At 33.2% G+C, this 22,542-nt stretch overlaps 1 protein-coding gene across 4 annotated transcripts in view; it reads left to right on the top strand.

The window, feature by feature from the left end:
• Positions 1 to 22,542, top strand: part of LOC127734631 (alpha-2-macroglobulin-like) — a 150,245-nt gene that overhangs the window by 44,257 nt on the left and 83,446 nt on the right. For 3 of the 4 annotated variants that reach the window (XM_052244607.1, XM_052244609.1, XM_052244608.1), the window contains exons 16-21: positions 4,412 to 4,442; positions 10,599 to 10,685; positions 12,519 to 12,821; positions 15,082 to 15,369; positions 16,418 to 16,508; positions 20,304 to 20,407. In XM_052244607.1, the coding sequence (XP_052100567.1) occupies positions 4,412 to 4,442; positions 10,599 to 10,685; positions 12,519 to 12,821; positions 15,082 to 15,369; positions 16,418 to 16,508; positions 20,304 to 20,407 (904 nt within the window). The remainder of the gene's footprint in view (positions 1 to 4,411; positions 4,443 to 10,598; positions 10,686 to 12,518; positions 12,822 to 15,081; positions 15,370 to 16,417; positions 16,509 to 20,303; positions 20,408 to 22,542) is intronic. The other variant, XM_052244611.1, reaches the window with a different exon arrangement.

Genomic DNA, 22,542 nt, shown 5'->3' with positions numbered 1-22,542 from the left:
GGTACCAACAGTTTAGGAATTAGGGGCCAAAAATAAGCATTTTTGTAACTTCCAGACATAACTTGTGTGTTAGTGTATGGATCTCTCTGACATTGTACCACAAGGTTCCATATCACAAAGGGAATGCTGGGATTGATTTTGGGGGTAATTGCCTCCAAATTTTAGGAATTAGGGGCCGAAAAAAGCATTTTTCTAGTTTCATGACAATAACTTGTGTGTAAGTGCATGGATCTTTATGAAATTGTACTGCAAGGTTCCATATCACAAAGGGAAAACTGGAATTGAGTTTGGGGGTAATTGCCCAAAACGTTTAGGAATTAGGGGCCAAAAATAAGCATTTTTCTAGTTTCCAGACAATAACTTGTGTTCAAGTGTATGGATCTCTCTGAAATTGTACTGCAAGGTACCATACCACAAAGGAAAGGCTGGGATTGATTTTGGGGGTAATTGCCTCAAAATTTTAGGAATTAGGGGCCAAAAAGGGGAAAAAAACAAGCATTTTTCTAGTTTCCAGACAATAACTTGTGTTCAAGTGTATGGATCTCTCTGAAATTGTACTGCAAGGTACCATATCGCAAAGGGAAGGCTAGGATTGATTTTGGGGGTAATTGCCTCAAAATTTTAGGAATTAGGGGCCAAAAAGGAAAAGAAAAAAAGCATTTTTCTAGTTTCCAGACAATAACTTGTGTTCAAGTATATGGATCTCTCTGAAATTGTACTACAAGGTACCATACCACAAAGGGAAGGCTGGGATTGAATTTGGGGGTAATTGCCTTAAAATTTGAGAATTAGGGGCCAAAAAGGGGAAAAAAACAAGCATTTTTCTAGTTTCCAGACAATAACTTGTGTTCAAGTGTATAGATCTCTCTGAAATTGTACTGCAAGGTACCATACCACAAAGGGAAGGCTGGGATTGAGTTTGGGGGTAATTGCCTCAAAATTTTAGGAATTTGGGCCCAAAAAGTGGTCAAAAAACAACATTTTTCTAGTTTCCAGACAATAACTTGTGTTCAAGTGTATGGATCTCTCTGAAATTGTACTGCAAGGTACCATACTACAGAGGGAAGCCTGGGATTGAGTTTGGGGGTGATGAATCATGAGGGGGTTCAAAAAATTTGGAAGGGGGGCAGGGCTTCCAAAATTATTTTTAGCCAGCCGGACATTTTATATATTATCCCGATTTTAATCCCTTAAGACTAAATAAATAAAAGGCAATTATGGTAATCAGTTGCCGAGTTGGCCATCCCAATGATTGACATTAAAAAAAAAAACGATATTAAACTTTCTTTGATTCAAATTCGAAATTCTGACGTAAACTGTTAAATTGGCAGTGCATCATTCGAAGTGTGCAACATCAGCGTACTTATATCTGCTTAGACTCTTTATTTGTGCAAAATAACGTTGTCAAAAACTTTACTTTCGTAAACCGGATGTTATCTTGACAATGGTAAAACATAGACCAGAGACGGATATGTAAATTCTGTGTACGTTTGCAAAGCATGAATGAGTGCAAGTAGCTCTTTCTACGTTATTTCTTCAAGAAAATATTCGAAATAAACGTGAGATAAAGGTATCAATGACAATTTAAGCATTTTTTTGAAGAAATTAGGATGCATAATTAAATTTCACACCTGTGCACATGCGCACACGTGTACTAGTTCAAACAGAGACATGTCTCTAGTTCAAACAACGTGGTTATGACGATTTTTCATTTTCACCTTTTTAATTTTTTCATCAAATCATATTTGTAAAAGTATTTCTGATAATTTAAATCTTTTTAACTTAATTAATTAGATGCAAACCGCTGAAATGTAAGAAAATAACTTTGAATAGACCGATCAATGTCCGGTTCAAAATAGTTTATCTGTCACCTGAACAGGTAAATTTCAGCTGTTCGACAACTAATTATCCTTGATTAAAATGAGAAGGTATTAAAGTAGGGGTTGTTTTGATAGTACTTAATGATCATGTCACTTTTATGACCGAAATGTGTGGTTGTTAAAGGCAAAAGGTTGGGTCAAAAAGATCGCGAAATATGTTAAAATGACCGTCTCTTAAGCCTTGAAAACTAAAAAGTAGATGTCCGTTTCATGCTTTGCCCAGCTGGACTTTTACCGGACATTATACAAATGTCCGGAATATATGACCGTTTTGGAAGCCTTGAGGGGGGGGGTTTCCTTTTTTTTCTTTAAAATTTTCCATTTGAAATTGGTTATTTCTGATTTATATATAAAAGCAAATAATAATGATATGGTTTGAATAGGAAAATTAAAATTTTTAAATTCTTAGACCACATTCATTCTGTGTCAGAAACCTGTGCTGTGTCAAATATTTAATCACAATCCAAATTCAGTGCTGTATCAAGCTTGAATGTTGTGTCCATACTTGCCCCAACTGTTCAGGGTTCGACCTCTGTGGTCGTATCAAGCTGCGCCCAGCGGAGCATTTTATTATAGAGATAAACTGTAAACAGCAATAATGTTCAGCAAAGTAAGATCTACAAATAAGTCAACATGACCAACATAGTCAATTGACCCCTTAAGGAGTTCTTGCCCTTTTATAGTAAATTTTTAACAATTTTTCGTAAATTTTTGTAATCTTTTACAAAAATCTTCTCCTGAAACTTCTGAGACAAATTTAACCAAACATGGGCACAATCATCATTAGGGTATCTAGTTTAAAAAATGTGTCCGATGACCCCGCCTACCAACCAACATGGCTGACATGGCTAAAAATAGAACATAGGGGTAAAATTCAAGTTTTGTCTTATTTTTTGAACCGTTAAAGAGAAAATCGGAAAGGAGCAAAAAAAGTTCAAAATAATGAGCTCTACCAATAGTCTGTATACGTCAAAACTGTCAGACACATTCTTATTGGAGTAATTGCCCATAAATGACAAATTTTACCATTTTTTTTCATTTTTGCCTATTATCATGAAAACTAATATTTAGAGAGAAACATTTTTTTCCCTTTATGCCTTATATGATTTAAATTATAATAGATAAATAGACATTTTAAATCACAAAAATGATCAGCAAGGCAAGATCTATTAAAATGTCAAATTTTGCCGTTATAGTTAGTAGACTGTCACTCTTCATAGGAGTGATTGCCCTTAAATGAGGATTTTTTATGCCCCCGCCGCAGTGGAGGGGGCATAAAGTTTTACCCTTGTTCGTCTGTACGTCTGTATGTACGCCCCAAAGCTGGTTTCGGTTCTCTAACTTCAGTTTGCCTACACCAAATGTTATGAAACTTATACACAATGCTAACTACCACAAAACACAGATCGAGTTTGAAAATGGGTGGGGTCACTTATACCATTCTTGAGTTATGTCCCTTTATAAACATAAAAATTGCTGAATTTTTCGTTTCAGTTCTCTAACTTCAGTTTGCCTCTACCAAATGTTATGAAACTTGTACACAATGTTTATTACCACAGAATACAGATCAAGTTTGAAATTGGGTGGTGTCACTTTAACTGTTCTTGTTATGCCCCTTTATAAACATAAAAATTGCTGAATTTTTCGTTTCCGTTCTCTAACTTCAGTTTGCATCAACCAAATGTTATGAAACTTATGCACAATATTTATTACCACAAAACTCAGATTAAGTACAAATTAGGGTAGCGTCACTTTTACCGTTCTTCAGTTATATCCCTTTATAACTTTATTAGATATGCAAGCGGGGGCATCATCTGTGTCCTATGGACACATTCCCCATTTTTTTACCCTCTTTTGTGTTTTGTGCAAAAACTAAAGAAGATAGAGAGAAACTAAACAGACTAAAAGATCGGTAATACAAGATCAACAAAATAGAGATTTTTGTCATGAAGTCTATTCTCATCTACAATGCTGGCGAGTGTCCTTTGTTTGATGTGCACATAGACCAACGTGAGCGACATCTATAAAGAGCCTCAAGCTTCAAACAAGTTTACATTTTTTTTGGTTCCTTATGGCATTTCTAAAGCTGACATCTAAATATAGGTAGTTTGTTTTATCTATCAAATCAGCACCATTAAAGTAACTGCTTTAAAAATATTTAGTTTTTTTCCCTAACAAAAATTGTATTTTCCCTTCCCATGAAAGCGGTCATTACCAAAATTAGTCATCTTTGAAATTCATCCATTTGATATTGGTAAATGAGGTCATATCCACTGATTTAAGCATAGAGAAAAAGAAATACTTTTATTTTGCTCGATAATAAACAGGTTTTGTTTGATGCAAGTGTTGTCAGATGTGACTTTTGTAAATATCCACAAACTTTTCACTCCATAACACATTAGCTAGGTTGAATGCCATTTCACATCTTTTTTTTGTAAGTCAGAGTTCTTTCCAGTGCATAGAATTGCAAATATATATATATGTGTTATCACAGTAAATTTTTTGAAATAAAAATATGTTATTCTTAACAGGAGCCAGTACCAAGTGAAAACAAAACTATGGGTATGTTTTTGTTTGCATATTTAAGTATAATGAATTATGGTATGTTTTATATTTAGTTACTCATTCATTATGTATGGTGGAGGAATTAATACATATTTATCTTGATATGATAATCATGTTTTGTCTTTCATAAAAGTACTATATTGACAGGAACCCTCAACGAAAAAATAACACATTCCCATCCCTACTGGTTTCTCAAGCATTGAATATTTTGATGTGTTGGGTAGATTAACAGATATTTGACTATTTTGCTGCATCACATTATTAATGTTTGAGGTTGATTAATTGGAGTTCCTGTCAATATAGTCCAACTGCAGGCCATAATCTTGCCGGTGAAATGACGATTTAAGTCGCCAAAGAATTTTGAAAATCGCTAAATCTCGCCAGCCGACTGACTTCATGGCGAAGTCAAATCGCTATGAAAATCGGTAAAAGGGAGACAACTTGTGAATAACAAGTCTCCCAGGCATAAAAAAAAATGGCGACTGACAAGGAAAATCGAGATTTTCGAAACGACCCAGAACTTATACTGTCGACGATCAAATTAAATAAATACAACGGCGACTTTGAACATCCTCTGATATAACATTCAAAATTATTCAAATGGAAAACTGACCGTCTGTTAAAGTTATCATTTTACGATTATTTTTATCTGAGGATGTTGCGTAATCACTCAGCTGATTTGTTTTATTTTTATTTATTACGAGTCGATCAAATTGTACTATTCGGTAGATTAAGGGTGGGAATTAACGGTAGATTTATTATATTCATTGAATAAAAATTGAAATATAAAAGGTAGAAAGACAGCTGATGAATAATGTGGCAAACGTACGACACTTGACCAGCTGTGATCAGCAGTGGATTTTTTTTCACGACCATTTCGTTGACAGCAGATAGGGAAGATATCTTTAAAAAATGATAGAAATTAGCTCTTTATCGTTTAATTAATATGTGATTGACAGATATTTTCATTTATAGGCTTACAATCTTTAACGAGAATCTCAATTTACAACTACATGTAACATGATGTCCTGGACATTCAATAATGTTTTACAAAATAATGACAAGTGGTGATATAAATTAAATTCCCAGACATGTGAAATTCATCAGGTAAACTGGGAGTCATATTTTTCTGGACATTTAAAAATAAATTTAGGCAGATGCACATGAATTTAATGCATCATAATATTACTAGGCTACTCCCTCATGTCCCAAGCAACACATTTTATTTAAACTTAAATTGAAGTTGACAGTACAAATGGTATCAATGAATAAATAACAACTATATTGTCTAAACCTTTTTTATTAAGAACTTTCTATATATACCTTTTGTACAATAACATGAAAAAACTGCAAGTATATTTTTTATTGCATATAAAACAATTTCATTGGTGATAAGCATGAGAACACTATGCAACCAAAACGATAATGGAATCTCACTTCTCCAAGAAATTGACCACTTCTCCCTTCTCTCTCATGGAAGGAGAAGTCACTTCTCCCTCTCCAAAATCCTAGATTAGGCCCTGCAACTGTCAGTTATTGAAATTCTTTTAAATACCGTAGAAAGGCTTGTATAGTTCGCAGTGGTACATAGTCCGCACCCCCTTCTCCCCACGAAATTTTAGGTAAAAAAACTTTTTGTAACTGTTAGAAAAGGTCTAATGAAACTCCGGTAATTTCAAATCCTGTGCGGTCGTTTGCGGTATTTTCTTGGAAAACCCTGTTTTCCATCATCAAACAGAAGCTGAAACTGCTTGTAAATGATTCTAGAGCGCTTCATGATTGTTAAAATAAGTTTAATTCACTTAAAAAACAATTTAGAAACTTGTGTGTGTTTAAACAGCAAGTTTAAAAAGCACGTGTAAAAGAAGAAATTAACCGGTGAGAGTCGAAATCCGTACATAACAGATATCACTATAATACGACTTTGAAAGTAAAACAGTTCCATCCTTTTGTAAAACAGTCTTTAATATATCTATCACATTAATGTTTGAAGGGTCTTAAGCTAATACAAACCATATTAGTCAGTATGAAACACCAAAACGGAACGAACAATGACCGATTATGTTTTGTAGTTTACAAATTCTAAGCTGGTTTACGGTTGTCTTTTTCACTATGTTTGTATCGTTTCAATCAAGCAGATACCAGTTTATTTCAACCAATGCATTGAAAAGAAACGAGAAATTTGTAATGAAAGGTTTAGTTTTTATATTTATCAGTATTAATGTGATATTGAATAGAAATAACTTATTAATATGGATGAGTTAAAATTATTAGTTTGAAAAATGATAAGAGCGCCCTCTACAATATAAATAACAAAGATGGCGGAACCATGGAAGTAATATTTAAAAGGAATAACAACGACTAATTAGCATGTATTAACAGCCTGCAGAGCTCTGTACTAAAGTCATATGATTTTATCCAATTATAGTCTCAGCGGCAAGACCCCTTTGGTTACTATCTGTGATACCGCGGTTGTAAAATGGCATCTGGAATTTCTTATCAGTCACGTGATTTTATCGAGTCCGGTAATTATAAAGCACCTGTGTGAAATCCGAGGTTTATTAATAAGAAGGTGGCGCTGTATCATATAAAACCTCTACCTTCAGAAAGAAGTCGTATGATGTAAAAAACTTGAAAAACGGACGAGAATTGTTCAACCTACAACAGTTTAGCTTGGAAAATTGTATTTAATTTAGCATATTTTTGCTTTTTACCGTTTGTTTTAAACTGTTCTAAAAGTATTTTCCGGTTAAAAGCGGATCCCGAGTAAAACAGTTAAATACCGATAAATCAATCAGGTTTCACATGATGTTGAACAAAATAATGTAGACAGATGTAGACATAGAATATTTTACTGTTGAAATGTGCCAAGTTTATCGAGATTTATAAAAATATTTACTTTCAAGTAATTGATTACGTTATTGAAACTGGACAATGAAAATCGGGATCAAAAGTTCGTAAACATGTTAAATTTATATCTATTTTAAAAAAGTGTTTACAATTGAATACTAATATTAATGTAGCACGTTACAGCAAAAAGAAAATCAACCGTACAATACGAGCTTGACGCTATCTGTCTAACCGCAAATTTATTTTATATGAATTTGTTTATGTACAAATTAAAGAATAGAAACGTTTAAAATTGTGAATATTTAATTTGCCTGGTATACACGGAAGACTTGGATTATTCGTATTTAATAAAAGGGGGTCGAAACATATTTTTTGTACAATCATCTTCTTAACTTTCAGAAATGTCTTCTTAATTAACTGCATGGTTTTAAGTATTAAAATTGAAAATGATCCACCCTTTTTCTTAAATTCAATATGTGATAACTGTCGGCCTAAACTATTAAGATCGAAAAAGACATAAATAGGAAAAATAGACTAAAATCAACATTGAATGACTGACTCTATTCGGTAGCGTACAGCAGCGGAATGTAACGAGTGAACTATTCGGGTTACTTCGTACGTACATACGACAACAACTGGTCTATTCGTAATTTTCCGGGAACACGAAAATGACCGAAAAGTGTCAGTGATTTGATCTATCACATGTCGAGAGTCAATTACCATGCCATATATTAAACCAATTAACGAGTTATCGAAAGATGGGCGGTAACGCAGATGAAACCTTTGAAGTGACGACGATGTTATTCCTTTCAATATAACTTCCATGGCGGAACGTAAACAAACCACCTCGCCCGCGAAATTGAAATTTTCTCTTATTTCTTGCTTATTGTACTCTATAGTCCGCACCCCGTCTGGAAGGTCCAATTTTGGAGAATAAAACCGCGGACTATACAAGCCTTTCTACGGTACCTGGTTCTTGATTTTACCAAGATTTGTGTGCTCCTTAAATGAGGATATCAAATATGGAATATTATTGAATATACATGTATAAAGATGTTTGTTAAAAAAAAATCCCTTTCGCCTGCTTGCATCCCAATCAATTACAATAATGTTGTATAAACTCATTAATACCCTATTATGTAAACTCATTAGTATACACACTTATCTAAAATTCAAACTGATGCATGATTCATGTGCAAAAAAATATGTGGTAAATATCAGAATCTGCACAGTGCATTAGAATTAACTAGTACGCTTGAGTCTAATAGAAATGATGAATGCATGGAGAATGATCAGCTGTTTAATGTATCCGAAGAATGAAGAACAGTATGGAATAACTAGAAGGTAAATATTATCAATTATTATTTTCTTACTATACCCCCTCTTCAAAGGAGGGGGTTGGGTATCCTGGTTTGCCTCTGTCTTACCATGTGATCATCAGTCTGACCAATCAAAATTTGGTCACACTTTTCTCATTAACTACAATCAGACTACAAATAAGAGCTTTATGAAATTTGGTTTCAAGCTTCATGTGAGCATGCTATACCGTAAATTGGGAAATTTTGGCGTCAGGTTATTTTGGCGGTTTTCTCTCGAAAGGCATGTGTTTTATTTTGGTGTGTGTAATTTTGGTGCTTCGTCCAATTAATATGTTTAATTTTGGAACAACAGTAGTGAGCAAGCTCATTCATATTTGCCGTTATTAACTGGTTAATTGACAAAATATCATTGAATTTCTCAAACTAGAAACACGACAAAAATAACTTAATGAAAGAATCTGATATGGATGCAATTCCAAATAATTCCGTAAATTGTGGTTTAAAACTGAAAGAAAATATAAAATAAAATCTTTAACATTAAAATCACTTTTTAAATAGATTATTTATATTTTACAAATATCATATGAAATAAATGTTGTTTATCTCTATTGCAGTACATGTAAATCTATTAACGATCAAGGATTTAAATTTTAATCCTTATGTCTCTAGCAGTACATGTTAATTGGATTACAAGGTGTTTTGGTATTCTAATTACCAATAAAGGCGTCTAATCAGCAATAACCTGGCATAATTATGACATGTGTGAAAAAAAAATCATGTTGTGTTTTCTTATAATTTCAGAAAATTGACAATTAAGTAAAAATTATATAGTGTTGTTGTCAAATTATACCAGGTATTTATTTCCAGATTTGGCTATGTATAGAATTGTAGGAAATATACGGAAGATATAATAACATAAAACATTTCCCCCCCCCCCCCCCCCCCCCCCCCCCCCACAATTAACATTACGATATTGTTGTAGCGGTACGCTATTTTGGCGTTTCAATTTTTAGTGTTTGCTTTATTTTAGTGTGTTTAATTTTGGCACTTTCATTGGAGGCACCAAATAAACCAAAATAAAACTACAACCAAAATAACCCAATTTACGGTACTGTGTGATGCCTTTTCAGATTTATTTTTGTTGAGCCTGCGACTTTTTTCGCAAAGGCGAGACATAGCGATCCTACATTCTGTCGGCTTCGTCGTCGGTGTCGTTGTCGGCGTCCACAAATATTCACTCTGTGGTTAAAGTTTTTCAAATTTTAATAACTGTCTTAAACTATCATGGATTTGTACCACACTTGAACAGAAGCTTGTTTGTGATCATAAGATAGTGTTCAAAAGTAAATTTTGTTAAAAAAAAATCCTATTTTTCTGTATTTTATTTATAAATGGACTTAGTTTTTCTGCCAGTTAACATTACATTCACTCTGTGGTTAAAGTTTTTCAAATTTTAATAACTATCCTGGATTTGTACCAAACTTGGACAGAAACTTGTTTATGATCAAAAGCTAGTATCTAGAAGGAAATTTGTAAAAATTTATTTCCTGTTTTTCTGTATATTACTTATAAATGGACTTAGTTTTATTCCAGTTAACATTACGTACAGTCTGCAGTTAAAGTTTTTAAAACATTTATTAGATTCATAAACCTTCTTGGATTTTTACCAAACTTGAACAGAACTTCTTACAATCAAAAGATAGTATCTAGAGGAAAATTTTTAATAATTTTTTCCCCATTTTTGTTGAGCCTGCGACTAACAGCAAAAGTTGGCGAGACACTGGGTTCCGCAGAACCCTTACGAATTTTTCTAATCCACTTGCTGCTTAGCTATTTTCTTATGCATAATGCACAACACACACAGAGTTGGAATTTAGGCAGTTTGTCATTTAACATTCTAGAGTTGAGCTTTTTTAACTTGGAAAATTTGCGAAGCTTGAGCAGGGGCATTTGTGTCCTTAGGCACATTCTTCTTTTATTTCAGGTTTGAATCAGAAAGAGAAGCGATCTGTTGAACTAGATGAAGAGGAAAAAGAGGAACCTTGGTTTATAAGAAAGAAAAGAAATACAGGTTCTTATACCCATTTCTAGGAATGGGGGCTATATTGCATTCACATGGTCCTAATAACTTGAGTATCCACTGCTTCATTGGAATGGAATTTATACCAATGGAAGATATAATTTTGTTAGAAGAAACACATGATTTTTGGAGTCAACAGTTCTCGGGTCAAGGTCACTTTATATTTTTTTTAAATGATTTTCTTGTGGTAAAAAAGAGTTTCCCTTGCTTGATTAATATGAATGTTATAAATGTGGAAGCTAAAGAAAAGGGGAAGAAGCCTACTGATTTTTGGGTCAATAGGGAAAGATCACTATTACAAATATAGAAAAAAAATTAGAAAAAAATTTTTGGTTGGTAAATTGAGTTTCCCTGTTTTTAATCGGAAGATATGGAAAAGGGGAATAAAAAACTTTTGATTTTGGGGTCAATAGGTCAAGGTCATTGACAAACAGTGGATGTATAACTAGATTAAAGCAAATTTATAGCATTCATTTTGTAAGTAAGTAGAAAAAAAAGGATGCAGTATAAATGCCATATTTTGTTTAATTGTCCCCCGCGCAGAGGGTTACGGGGACATAGAAATACTGGGCATCCGTCTGTCCGTCTGTCTGGTCTTGTTAGCGCACTCATGTGTACAATTCTTGCCAGATTTTTATGAATCTTATATCATAGGTTTATATCAGCAATGTCTTGCTGGACAAGATCGAAAATCACTGCCGATCATTTATTTTTAAAAGAGTTATGCCCCTTGGAAACATTAATTATATGGAAAATTGTGTCGTTAGCACTCTCATGTGTTCAATTCTTGCCAGATTTTTATGAAACTTATATCATAGATTTATATCAGCAATGTCTTTGACAAGTGTGAAAATCAGTGCTGATCAATTATTTTTAAAAGAGTTATGTCCCTTGGAAACATTATATATATGGAAAATTGCATTGTTAGCGCTCTCATTTGTACAATTCTTGCCAGAATTTTATGAAACTTGAATCATAGATTTATACTAGCAATGCCTTTGACAAGTTGGAAAATCAGTGACGATAAATAATTTATTAAAGAGTTATGCCCCTTGGATATATTAATTATATGGAAAATTGCCTTATGAGCACTCTATTATGTACAATTCTTGCCAGATTTTTATGAAATTTATATTATAGGTTTATATTATCAATCTCTTTGATGAGTTCAAAAATCAGTGCCGATCAATTATTTTTAACCACTATTTAGTTATTTATGCCCCTTTATAAATCGAAAGATTGCAAAATTTTTAGTTTCCATTCTGTAACTTAAGTTTGCCCCAACCAAACATTATGAAACCTATACACAATATTCATTACCACAAAACTAAGATCAAGTACAAATTTTTTGTTTCCGTTTTCTAACTTTAGTTTGCCTCAACCAAATGTTATGAAACTTGTACACAATGCTTATTACTACATAATACAGATTAAGTACGAAATTTGGTTACAACACTTTTACCATTCTTGAGTTATATTCCTTTATAAACATTAAAATTGCTGAATTTTTTGTTTCCGTTCTCTAACTTTAGTTTGTCTCAACCAAATGTTATAAAACTTATACACAACCGTTCTAGAGTTATGTGTGTTTACAAAAAGAAAAATTGCTGAATTTTTAGTTTCTGCTCTCTACTTAAGTTAGCCTCAACCAAATGTTAGGAGACTTACACACAATGCTTATTACCACAAAACTCAGATCAAGTTCAAATTTGGGTAGCATCACTTTTACCGTTCTTCAGTTATGTTTCTTTATAACTATATGATATGCAAGCGGGGCATCATCTGTGTTCACATGTGGACACTATCCATATTTATTTGTTTTAGAAATAACAAAGCCTACTATCCAGAAATTTCCTAATGATATTGCAACTTCAGAAGGGCAGACTGTAGAGTTTGTATGTGAAGTTGCTGGAGATTGGGGGCTACAAGTAATTTGGAAGAAAGAGGGAGGAAAAATCAGTCATTTATCTACAACTTTGACGACAAAGACTGTGGGACCTCAATTTACAATAGTTAATCAAACCTTACGTATAGAAAATGTTACCAGACATGATACTGGGATTTACATTTGTGCTGCTCAAAATCTAGTTGGAGAAGTGGAGGCTGTTGCCAGACTTGTTGTAAACAGTAAATATAAAAACATATTATAATTATTTCAGAATATAATTTCTTTATTCTGCCTTTATTAATGTTTGAAACAAAAACAAAAATCATATTTTATTTTTTGTCGAATTCGAAGCTAATAATGTATACAAACCATGAATGAGTCTTTTAAAACAAAACACGAAAAAAACTTTAAAGCTATTACCATAAATACAAGTAGGTGTTGTTCAGTGTCTAGCATGGTCTAGTTTCTTAAGAAATGTCTTCATTGTGTAGGTTTGCCTAAAACATGGATACATGGCATGATTGCCAGTAAGACGACTACCTACCAAAGACTAAAGGACATGGATGTAAACAACTATCACCTTTATACTTCCTACAACAATGAACAAAAACCATATTAATTAATGTCAACCACTGAAAGTGAAAATGCAGGTCATGCCCTACTGGATTAATTATGACCTACATAGAGTGAATTTTAGGTCATGATGCTTACAAACCTTTATCGGCTAAATTAAAGTTTTAAGAGAGATTTTCCTTATTATAAAACACATGCTAATTTCTTTAAAATATTCACCAGTGCCATAGATTTTCTGAAAATTAAATATTTTATATTATAATTGGCGATAAAATAAACTCTTGTTTAGAGTACCAACTTTGTAATCTTGTGCAGCTGATTTATTAAACACAGAGTCTTATGAATGGTAATTAAAAATACACAAGTGAACAGGGACTGCTGCCTTTTATCATACATGTGAACCTCCCAACGAGAGTATAATAATCCTGTTTTCAAGGGTCTCCTCCCAACCTTTCGTTGAAGAGAAAAAAATCCTGTGTATGAAATATTTCATGAATGAAAAATTTCAGCCCAACATATCTGGTGTAACTGACATTACCTGAAGTTATATTTTCCCTGTAAATCAATTAACATGCATAATTTTATGGCTTCACTTGTCAGCTTGGGTGTCAAACATACTGGTAATCAACGATTTTTACCTCAGGCTAACTGCCGTTGTGTAATAAAAACTTTGTGTATTTAAAAATAATTGAAATGAATTTTGGGTTACTTCCCTTGATTTATCCTGTTTTAAGTTACTTTCCTTTAAATAATGTAAATTTTTAAAAGAATATAAATAAAATATAAATTGAACAAATAATCATAAAAGGATGGTAATTAAATGATTTTAAATGTCTTAGGACAAATAAAAATATAATAATTTGAAAATTATTTGAGGGTTCTATACTTCCTTTTAGGGCTTAAATTGAAATTTATATAATCACTTTGACCATGCATTTAGTTGAAATGTGTTTCTTAACACGCAAAAAAGATTTCTTTGAAGATAGTTAAACAAATGTTCTGATTGCAGTGATTGTTCTAAAGAATAATGATAAAACAGATATAAAATAAAGAATTTAAAAAACTGAAAAAAAAAGAATGTTAGATTGAACATGTTGAATAAAGATAGAGAAAATTTATAAGTACAAGGTTACTATAAACATAATACATTCGGATGGAAAGCTGAAGAAAAAATACTTTAAAAGACAATTTCTACAGCACACGGTTACATTTACGACAAAATTTCTGTCGATTAAAAACCTCCTGATCTGAGTCCTAATCTCCTGACCAAAATTTCCCAGTCTCCTGATCTGAGTTTCACAGTCCATCACATGTATGTTTTATACAACAGTCTAAAAATATATATGTATAAAAACATGAAAATATACTTTTACACATTCATGGGGTTTGAGGGTATGAAAACATTCATCTTCTTGACTGTGCATTTGAGATTTTTTTATTGTTTAAACCAGGAAACTATTTGCGCTGAAAAGGTCTGGGATATTAACATAAAAAAAAAAAAAAAGCTCAAATGAAAACAATTTACGCATAGAAATGAATACTGACCAACTTCTAAAATCTTTAAAAACAAACTTGTTAATTGATATATAAACACAAATATATAAAAACTATTGTGGTGCACAATGACATTAATTGGTTTACAACTGAAAATTGTGTATGTTTACCTTTTGTGAATACCTTTATTTTTATATTTTATTATTTTTGTTTTGTTCACTATATCTTCAGCCAGGAATCTATAATTAATGTTATTACATACAATGAAAGTTTATAATTTTTCTTCTACACAAAGATTCTCAGTTTAACAAAGATTGGTTCAAGAAACCACTTGCATAATTCACTCTTTAAAAATCATCCAGACTTTTATAAGACTACTTTGAACTTGTATGATACTTTTTGAGCACTATTTTGAAAATTGTATATTTGCAGTTGCGCCAGAAATTGAAATGCTCAATAAAAGGATTGGCCAATATGCGGGAAAAGAGGTAATATTGGAATGCTCTATTACAGCAATTCCAAATAATTATGCTTCCTGGCTATTCAAAGGACAAGCTATATTAAAATCTGACAGACATACAATAAATGTATATGAAGATGATAAGTACAGTGTAAGATGGAGTATGAGCATAAAATCATTAAAAACTGAAGACTTTGGCAAGTATACATGTGTTGCAGAAAATCATCTAGGAAAAGCAGAAGAAAGTATCAACTTATATGGTAAGTTATCTTTTTGGAGGAATTGATACAATTATATTGAATTTATGTCTTTTAGGTTTGAACAGGCAGTTAAATTCTGCAGATGAAACTACATCACTATTTGATGTCTTTTTGTATGTGACTATGATCTAAAACACCCTTCAATTTGTTATGCTTCATTAGTTACTGATATGGTGAGGTGTAAAATCAAATCAAATATTCTGGTTTGTTGCTTCAGAGTTATGGGACTTCAATTGTCAGATTTTAGTAAATTTTTCACATATTGTACCATAACTTGAGTTGGCTTTGATTGATACAGTGGAAACTTGACATTATTGATGGCAGATGTGAACACATGATTAGATGCCTTCGAAATATCCTATTTTATACTTGCTACAATTTCAATATGCACAATGAGGGCGTATCATGCGCTCTTGCCGCAGCTGTTTATTGAATTTATAGAATATAGGTTTTAACTTAGTTACCTTTTTAGATCAGCAATAAACTGATAGAAAAATAAAAGTTAGTAATATGTTTATCTTTTTAGCATTTATATCCAAAATTTAAAAATAGAATCTTGTGTATGTAATAAATGTTGAAAGATGCATAGCTATTTTGCATGGGTACAGAAATATAGATAAAAATTACTAAAGTGAATTTGATTGCAATTTAATATAGTTCTTTTTTAGTTTTCAGATAATATTGTATGTGATATCTGGACAGGACAACCAATTTCGCTCATGCAAGAAATGAGTTCTGCTGCAAACACATAAAAAGAAGGCATCCTTTAGATATATTACATATAATCAAACAGATATTTACTGGGTATCAAATTATAGATACCCAGTAGGTGTTCTGGAGATCTACCTTGCACATGATCAGTTTGAATTTTAGATTATTGATATCCAGTGTGCCCCCTCCCCCCCCCCCCCCCCCCTAAATGTTTAAATGAACTTTTGTAATTTACAAGGTTAATTCATTCCTTTTAGCAGTGCCCATTAATAGATGTAAAAGGCTAATAAACACATTTTTTCCAAGTATTTCAGCTGTTTTTTCATCTTTTTTATAGAGCTACATCGTTCATGTGATATGATGGCTGTACAGACTTGTATGATGCCAGTCGCTCGAATCAATCCAGGAAATGTTAAAGAGATGTGCCAGTAAGTGTAAATTAATGTAAAAAGATGAGGTATGATTGCTAATGATTCAACTCTCCTCCAGAGACCAAATGAAGGAGAAGTTAGCAACTATAGGTCACATACAGCCTTCAGCACTGAGCATGAGCTAGACCCATACCGCAGAACAAGTTATAAAGAAAGGCCTTGAAATGATGTATGTAAAACAATCAATCGAGAAAACTAACAGCCTGATTAATGTACAAAACAATAAAGGAAAAACAAGTATGATTAACAGCAGCAAATGACAACCACTGAATTACAAGATCCTGACGTGGGACAAGGCACATAGAGAATGTTGTGGGTTAAACATGTAAGCAGGCTTTACCTATAGTTAACAGTTTAAATGCTTGGGCACATTATTACTTGTAAATATGCTGAAATCAGAAGGTAATCATATCCAGATTTTGGAGGTTAATTGTTATAAACATAAGAATAAAATGTGGTATGATTGCAATGAGACAACTATCCGCAAGAGAACAATTGATGTAGACGAAAGCAACTTAAATGTCAGAAATACATCTGGATTAGGTGTATGAAAAAAATTTGCAAGAATTACACTATGCACACCATGGACTAGATTTGTATACAAACAAATCGAAGGAGGATACAGTGTTTCCATACCTAATACATGTGTGAACAAATGAGATGTCTTTTGTAGCAATGACAAGATGAAGAAAAAAATTCAGGTCCAATACCATGAACCTTTTGACCTTCTTTTTATGCTCTTTAACCTGAATATCTGCTAGAAATGACTGGGAAGAAAAGTGCCTACATGGACTTCATTTTCTCTATAGATGGTATATTGTTAAGAAACTGAGAAAAAAAATTTTGAACTTTCAAAATTGTTATTGCATGTTAGACCAGGACTATGGGAGATAAATCTTATATATTGGTGATGCATATGTAATAGTTCGTTTTATCAATGATTTTAAGGCATATCATATGATACAAAATTTGAATAACTTTTATTAATCAGAAACTTAGAGTATACATCTGACACTAATACACAATTGTTTTTAAGAGTTCTGTCCCTTGTAAAGGTCTACTACCGTAAGGGTTTCCATTCAATCCGTCAACTTTTGCAACTACCTAACGACTTGTCAGCCTTGTTATCTGAGGTTGAAATCACTAGGAGCAGCAAATGCAGAATCTAAGAGACAAGCGGTAGATGATGGTATATTTTTATACGACCACAAAAAAAAATTTTTTGCCTCGTATATTGGTATGATGTCGTCTGCATCGTCGTCCGAAGACAAATTTGGTTTCCGGACAATAACTTTAGTTCAAGTGAATGGATCTCTATGAAATTTTACCAGAAGGTTCAATACCACAAAGGGAAGGTTGGAATTGATTTAGGGGGTTATGGCTACCAACAGTTTAGGAATTGGGGGCCAAAAACAAGCTTTTTTGTTGTTTCCGGACAATAACTTGAGTGTAAGTGTATGGATCTTTCTGAAATTGTACCACAGTGTTCCATATCACAAAAGGAAGGCTGGGATTGAGTTTGGGGGTAATTGCCCTAAATGTTCTGGAATAAGGGGACAAAAACAAGCATTTTTCTAGTTTCCAGACAATAACTTGTGTTTATGTGTATGGATCTCTCTGAAATTGTAATGCAAGGTACCATACCACAAATGGAAGGCTGGGATTGAGTTTGGGGGTAATTGCCCCAAACGCTCAGGAATTGGGGACCAAAAAGGGGTAAAAAACAAGAATTTTTCTAGTTTCCAGACAATAACTAGTGTTTAAGTGTATGGATCTTTCTGAAATTGTACTGCAAGGTTCCATACCACAAAGTGAAAGCTGGGATTGAGTTTGGGGGTAATTACTAAAAGAGGGGTAAAAAATATTAGGGGGGGATTTTTTATCATAATTTTTGGGGTTTTTTTTCCTTAAAATTGTCCATTTTTGCATTTATTATTTCTGATTTATATTAAAAAGCAAAATATACTGATATGGCAGGAGATGCACACGAAACAGGATGTGTAAATTATTATATGAAGTATTGTGCAACAGCACACTATTGCGCAATAGCAGGAAATCTTCAATTGCATAGTATTGTGCAACAGCAAGAAATCTTCTATTGCATAGTATTGCGCAATAGCATAATATTGCACAATAGCAAGAAATCTTCAATTGCACAGTATAGCGCAATAGCAATAAATTTTCAATTGCACAGTATTGCGCAATAGCAAGAAATCTTCAATTGCACAGTATTGCAGAATAGCAAGAAATATCCAATTGCATAGTACATTGTATTGCACAATAGCACAATAGTGCCCAATAGCCAGAAATCTTCAATTGCATAGTATTGCAGAATAGCAAGAAATATCCAATTGCATGGTATTGCACAATAGCACAATAGTGCCCAATAGCCAGAAATCTTCAATTGCATAGTATTTCGCAATAGCAAGAAATATCCAATTGCACAGTATTGTGCAATTGCAAGAAATCTTCAATTGAAAATTAATACAAATATTTCAACCCATTTCAAATTTTTAAGATTTTTCACGACATTTATTTTGTGTCAGAAACCTATATTATGTAAAAAATTTGATCACAATCCAAATTCAGACAGTATCAAGCTTGAATATTGTGTCCAAACCAGGGCTTCCAAAATTATTTTTAGCCAGCCGGACATTTTATATATTATCCCGATTTTAATCCCTTAAGACAAAATAAACAAAAGGCAATTATGGTAATCAGTTGCCGAGTTGGCCATCCCAATGATTGACATTAAAAAAAAAATGATATTAAACTTTCTTTGATTCAAAATCCTGGCTCTGACGTAAACTGTTAAATTGACAGTGCATCATTCGAAGTGTGCAACATCAGCGTACTTATATCTGCCTTAGACTCTTTATTTGTGTAAAATAACGTTGTCAAAAACTTTACTTTCGTTTTTAAATCTAATACTGGATGTTATCTTGACAATGGTAAAACATGGACCAGAGATGGATGCATAAATTCTGTGTACGTTTGCAAAGCATGAATGAGTGTAAGTAGCTCTTTCTACGTTATTTCTTCAAGAAAATATTCGAAATAAACGTGAGATAAAGGTATCAATGACAATTTAAGCATTTTTTGAAGAAATTAGAATGCATAATTAAATTTCACACCTGCACACACCTGCACACATGTGCACACACATGTACTAGTTCAAACAGAGACGTCTCTGGTTCAAACAACTTGGTTATGACGATTTTTCATTTTCACCTTTTTAATTTTTTCATCAAATCATATTTGTAAACATATTTCTGATAATTTAAATCTTTTTGACTAAATTAATTAGATGCAAACCGCTGAAATATAAGAAAATAACTTTGAATAGACCGATCAATGTCCGGTTCCAAATAGTTTACCTGTCACCTGAAGAGGAAAGTTTCAGCTGTTCGACAACTAATTAGCCTTGATTAAAATGAGAAAGTATTAAAAGTAGGGGTTGTTTTGATAGTACTTATTGATCATGTCACTTTTATGACCGGAAATGTGTGGCTGTTAAAGGCAAAAGGTTGGGTCAAAAAGATCGTGAATTATGTTAAAATGACCGTCTCTTAAGAAAGCCTTGAAAACTAAAAAGTAGATGACCGTTTCATGCTTTGCCCAGCTGAACTTTTACCGGACATTATACAAATGTCCGGAACATATGACCGTTTTGGAAGCCTTGGTCCAAACTTGCACCAACTGTTCAGGGTTCGACCTCAGCGGTCGTATCAGGCTGCGCTCAGCAAAGCATTTTATTATAAATGATTAAAATGTATTTGTTTATTTGTTTAGGGTGTATGAAACCATGGAAGTATGTATCAAGCCTTATCGTACCAGCTGTAAGGGACAGCTCACCAGTTTAGCATCTCTAAAGGATATGTACAATTCTATGTGTAGTAAGTTGGTTTTGTTTTAGATTGTGTATATATTTTCGCATCATCCATGCGTTGCTAATATTATTACTCAGTTTTGTCATACTAGCTACACTGGAAAATATAAATTATTCATGAAGTACTTATATTTATTGTGAGAATATTGTAATTATACCTCCATTCTAGGATTGGGGGCTATGTTGCAATCACTTGGTCTGTCTGTCTGTCTGTCTGTCTGTCTATTTCTTGCGCTTGTCAAGCAAATATTTTTGTCGCATTTTTCAAAGAAACTACTGTCAGAACAGAAGTACTTCTGATTTTGCGTGTAGCTTGACAGCAATGAGTTGTAACATGTCTGGGATTTTAGCTCTGACAGATACCTGCTTCCTGATTGCTGACACTTTGAAACTTTCAATATGTTAGATAAAACATTTTTTTTTGTCACATAATTCCCCACAATTCTATTGAGGAGAATGATTTCATATTTTGTCAGCAGTTCAACAACCCCCACTTTCAGCACACTTGGCTATGTCATGATGGACAGTATTTTTATATGGAGAAAGTTGGAGTACCAGGAGAGAAACACTGACCTCGGCGAGAAAAACTTGCAATCTTGGTCAATTAAGAAATATTGTAGTCGAACACACCTTGCAAAAATGGTGTTTAAACCCATAACCTCAGTGTTGACAGCCTATTTGTCCCTGTAGATGAACTGCTCATGCCACTCGACTGATTGATAAACAACAGTTATAGTGCTTTAAGAGCATACAATACAGTTTTGATCCCACAGATTTTTTTACGAAAATTTGCATACCAGTTATTTTTCACTTAGTTAATTCAAATATGTAATAGAAAATATACCTTCATGTGCTAAATTTAGAGATAAATGGGGTCGAAATTTTAGACATTTACTAAAAATTTCGGTTTCTTGCACATTTCTATCCTTTGGACAGACATACTTATATTTTTTGTTTCAAAAGATAAACACATGCAGATTTTTGTCGTATATTGGTATGACGTTTGGCGTCATCGTCGTCTGAAGACACATTGGTTTTCGCACTCTAACTTTAGTTTAAGTGAATGGATCTTTATGAAATTTTTACCATAAGGTTCAATACCAAAAAAGGAAGGTTGGGATTGATTTTGGGGGTTATGGTAGCATTTTTGTAACTTCCAGACATAACTTGTGTGTTAGTGTATGGATCTCTCTGACATTGTACCACAAGGTTCCATATCACAAAGGGAATGCTGGGATTGATTTTGGGGGTAATTGCCCAAAACATTTAGGAATAAGGGGCAAAAAGGGGGCAAAAAACAAGCATTTTTCTAGTTTCATGACAAAAACTTGTGTGTAAGAATATGGATTTTTATGAAATTGTACTACAAGGTTCCATATCACAAAGGGAAAGCTGGAATTGAGTTTGGGGGTATATGCCCAAAACCTTAAGGAATAAGGGGCCTAAAATAAGCATTTTTCTAGTTTCCAGACAATAACTTGTGTTCAAGTGTATGGATCTCTCTGAAATTGTACTGCAAGGTTCCATACCACAAAGGGAAGGCTGGGATTGATTTTGGGGGTAATTGCCTCAAAATTTTAGAATAAGGGGCAAAAAAGGGGCAAAACATTAGCATTTTTCTAGTTTCAGGACAATAACTTGTGTGTAAGTGTATGGATCTTTATGAAATTGTACTACAAGGTTCCATATCACAAAGGGAAAGCTGGGTTTGAGTTTGGTGGTATTTGCCCTAAACGTTTAGGAATTTGGGGTCAAAAAGGGGCCAAAAAACAAGCATTTCTAGTTTCCAGACAATAACTTGTGTTCAAGTGTATGGATCTCTCTGAAATTGTACTGCAAGTTACCATACCACAAAGGGAAGGCTGGGATTGATTTTGGGGGTAATTGCATCAAAATTTTAGGAATAAGGGGCAAAAAAGGGGCAAAAACACAAGCATTTTTCTAGTTTCAGGACAATTACTTGTGTGTAAGTGTATGGATCTTTATGAAATTGTACTACAAGGTTCCATATCACAAAGGGAAAGCTTGGTTTGAGTTTGGGGGTAATTGCCCTAAACGTTTAGGAATTTGGGGTCAAAAAGGGGCCAAAAAACAAGCATTTACAGTTTCGAGACAATAACTTGTGTTCAAGTGTATGGATCT

This window comes from Mytilus californianus, unplaced genomic scaffold (assembly GCF_021869535.1).
Source record: "Mytilus californianus isolate M0D057914Y unplaced genomic scaffold, xbMytCali1.0.p SCAF_3, whole genome shotgun sequence".
Classification (NCBI taxonomy): domain Eukaryota; kingdom Metazoa; phylum Mollusca; class Bivalvia; order Mytilida; family Mytilidae; genus Mytilus; species Mytilus californianus.
This window is presented reverse-complemented; position numbering and strand designations above follow the sequence as displayed.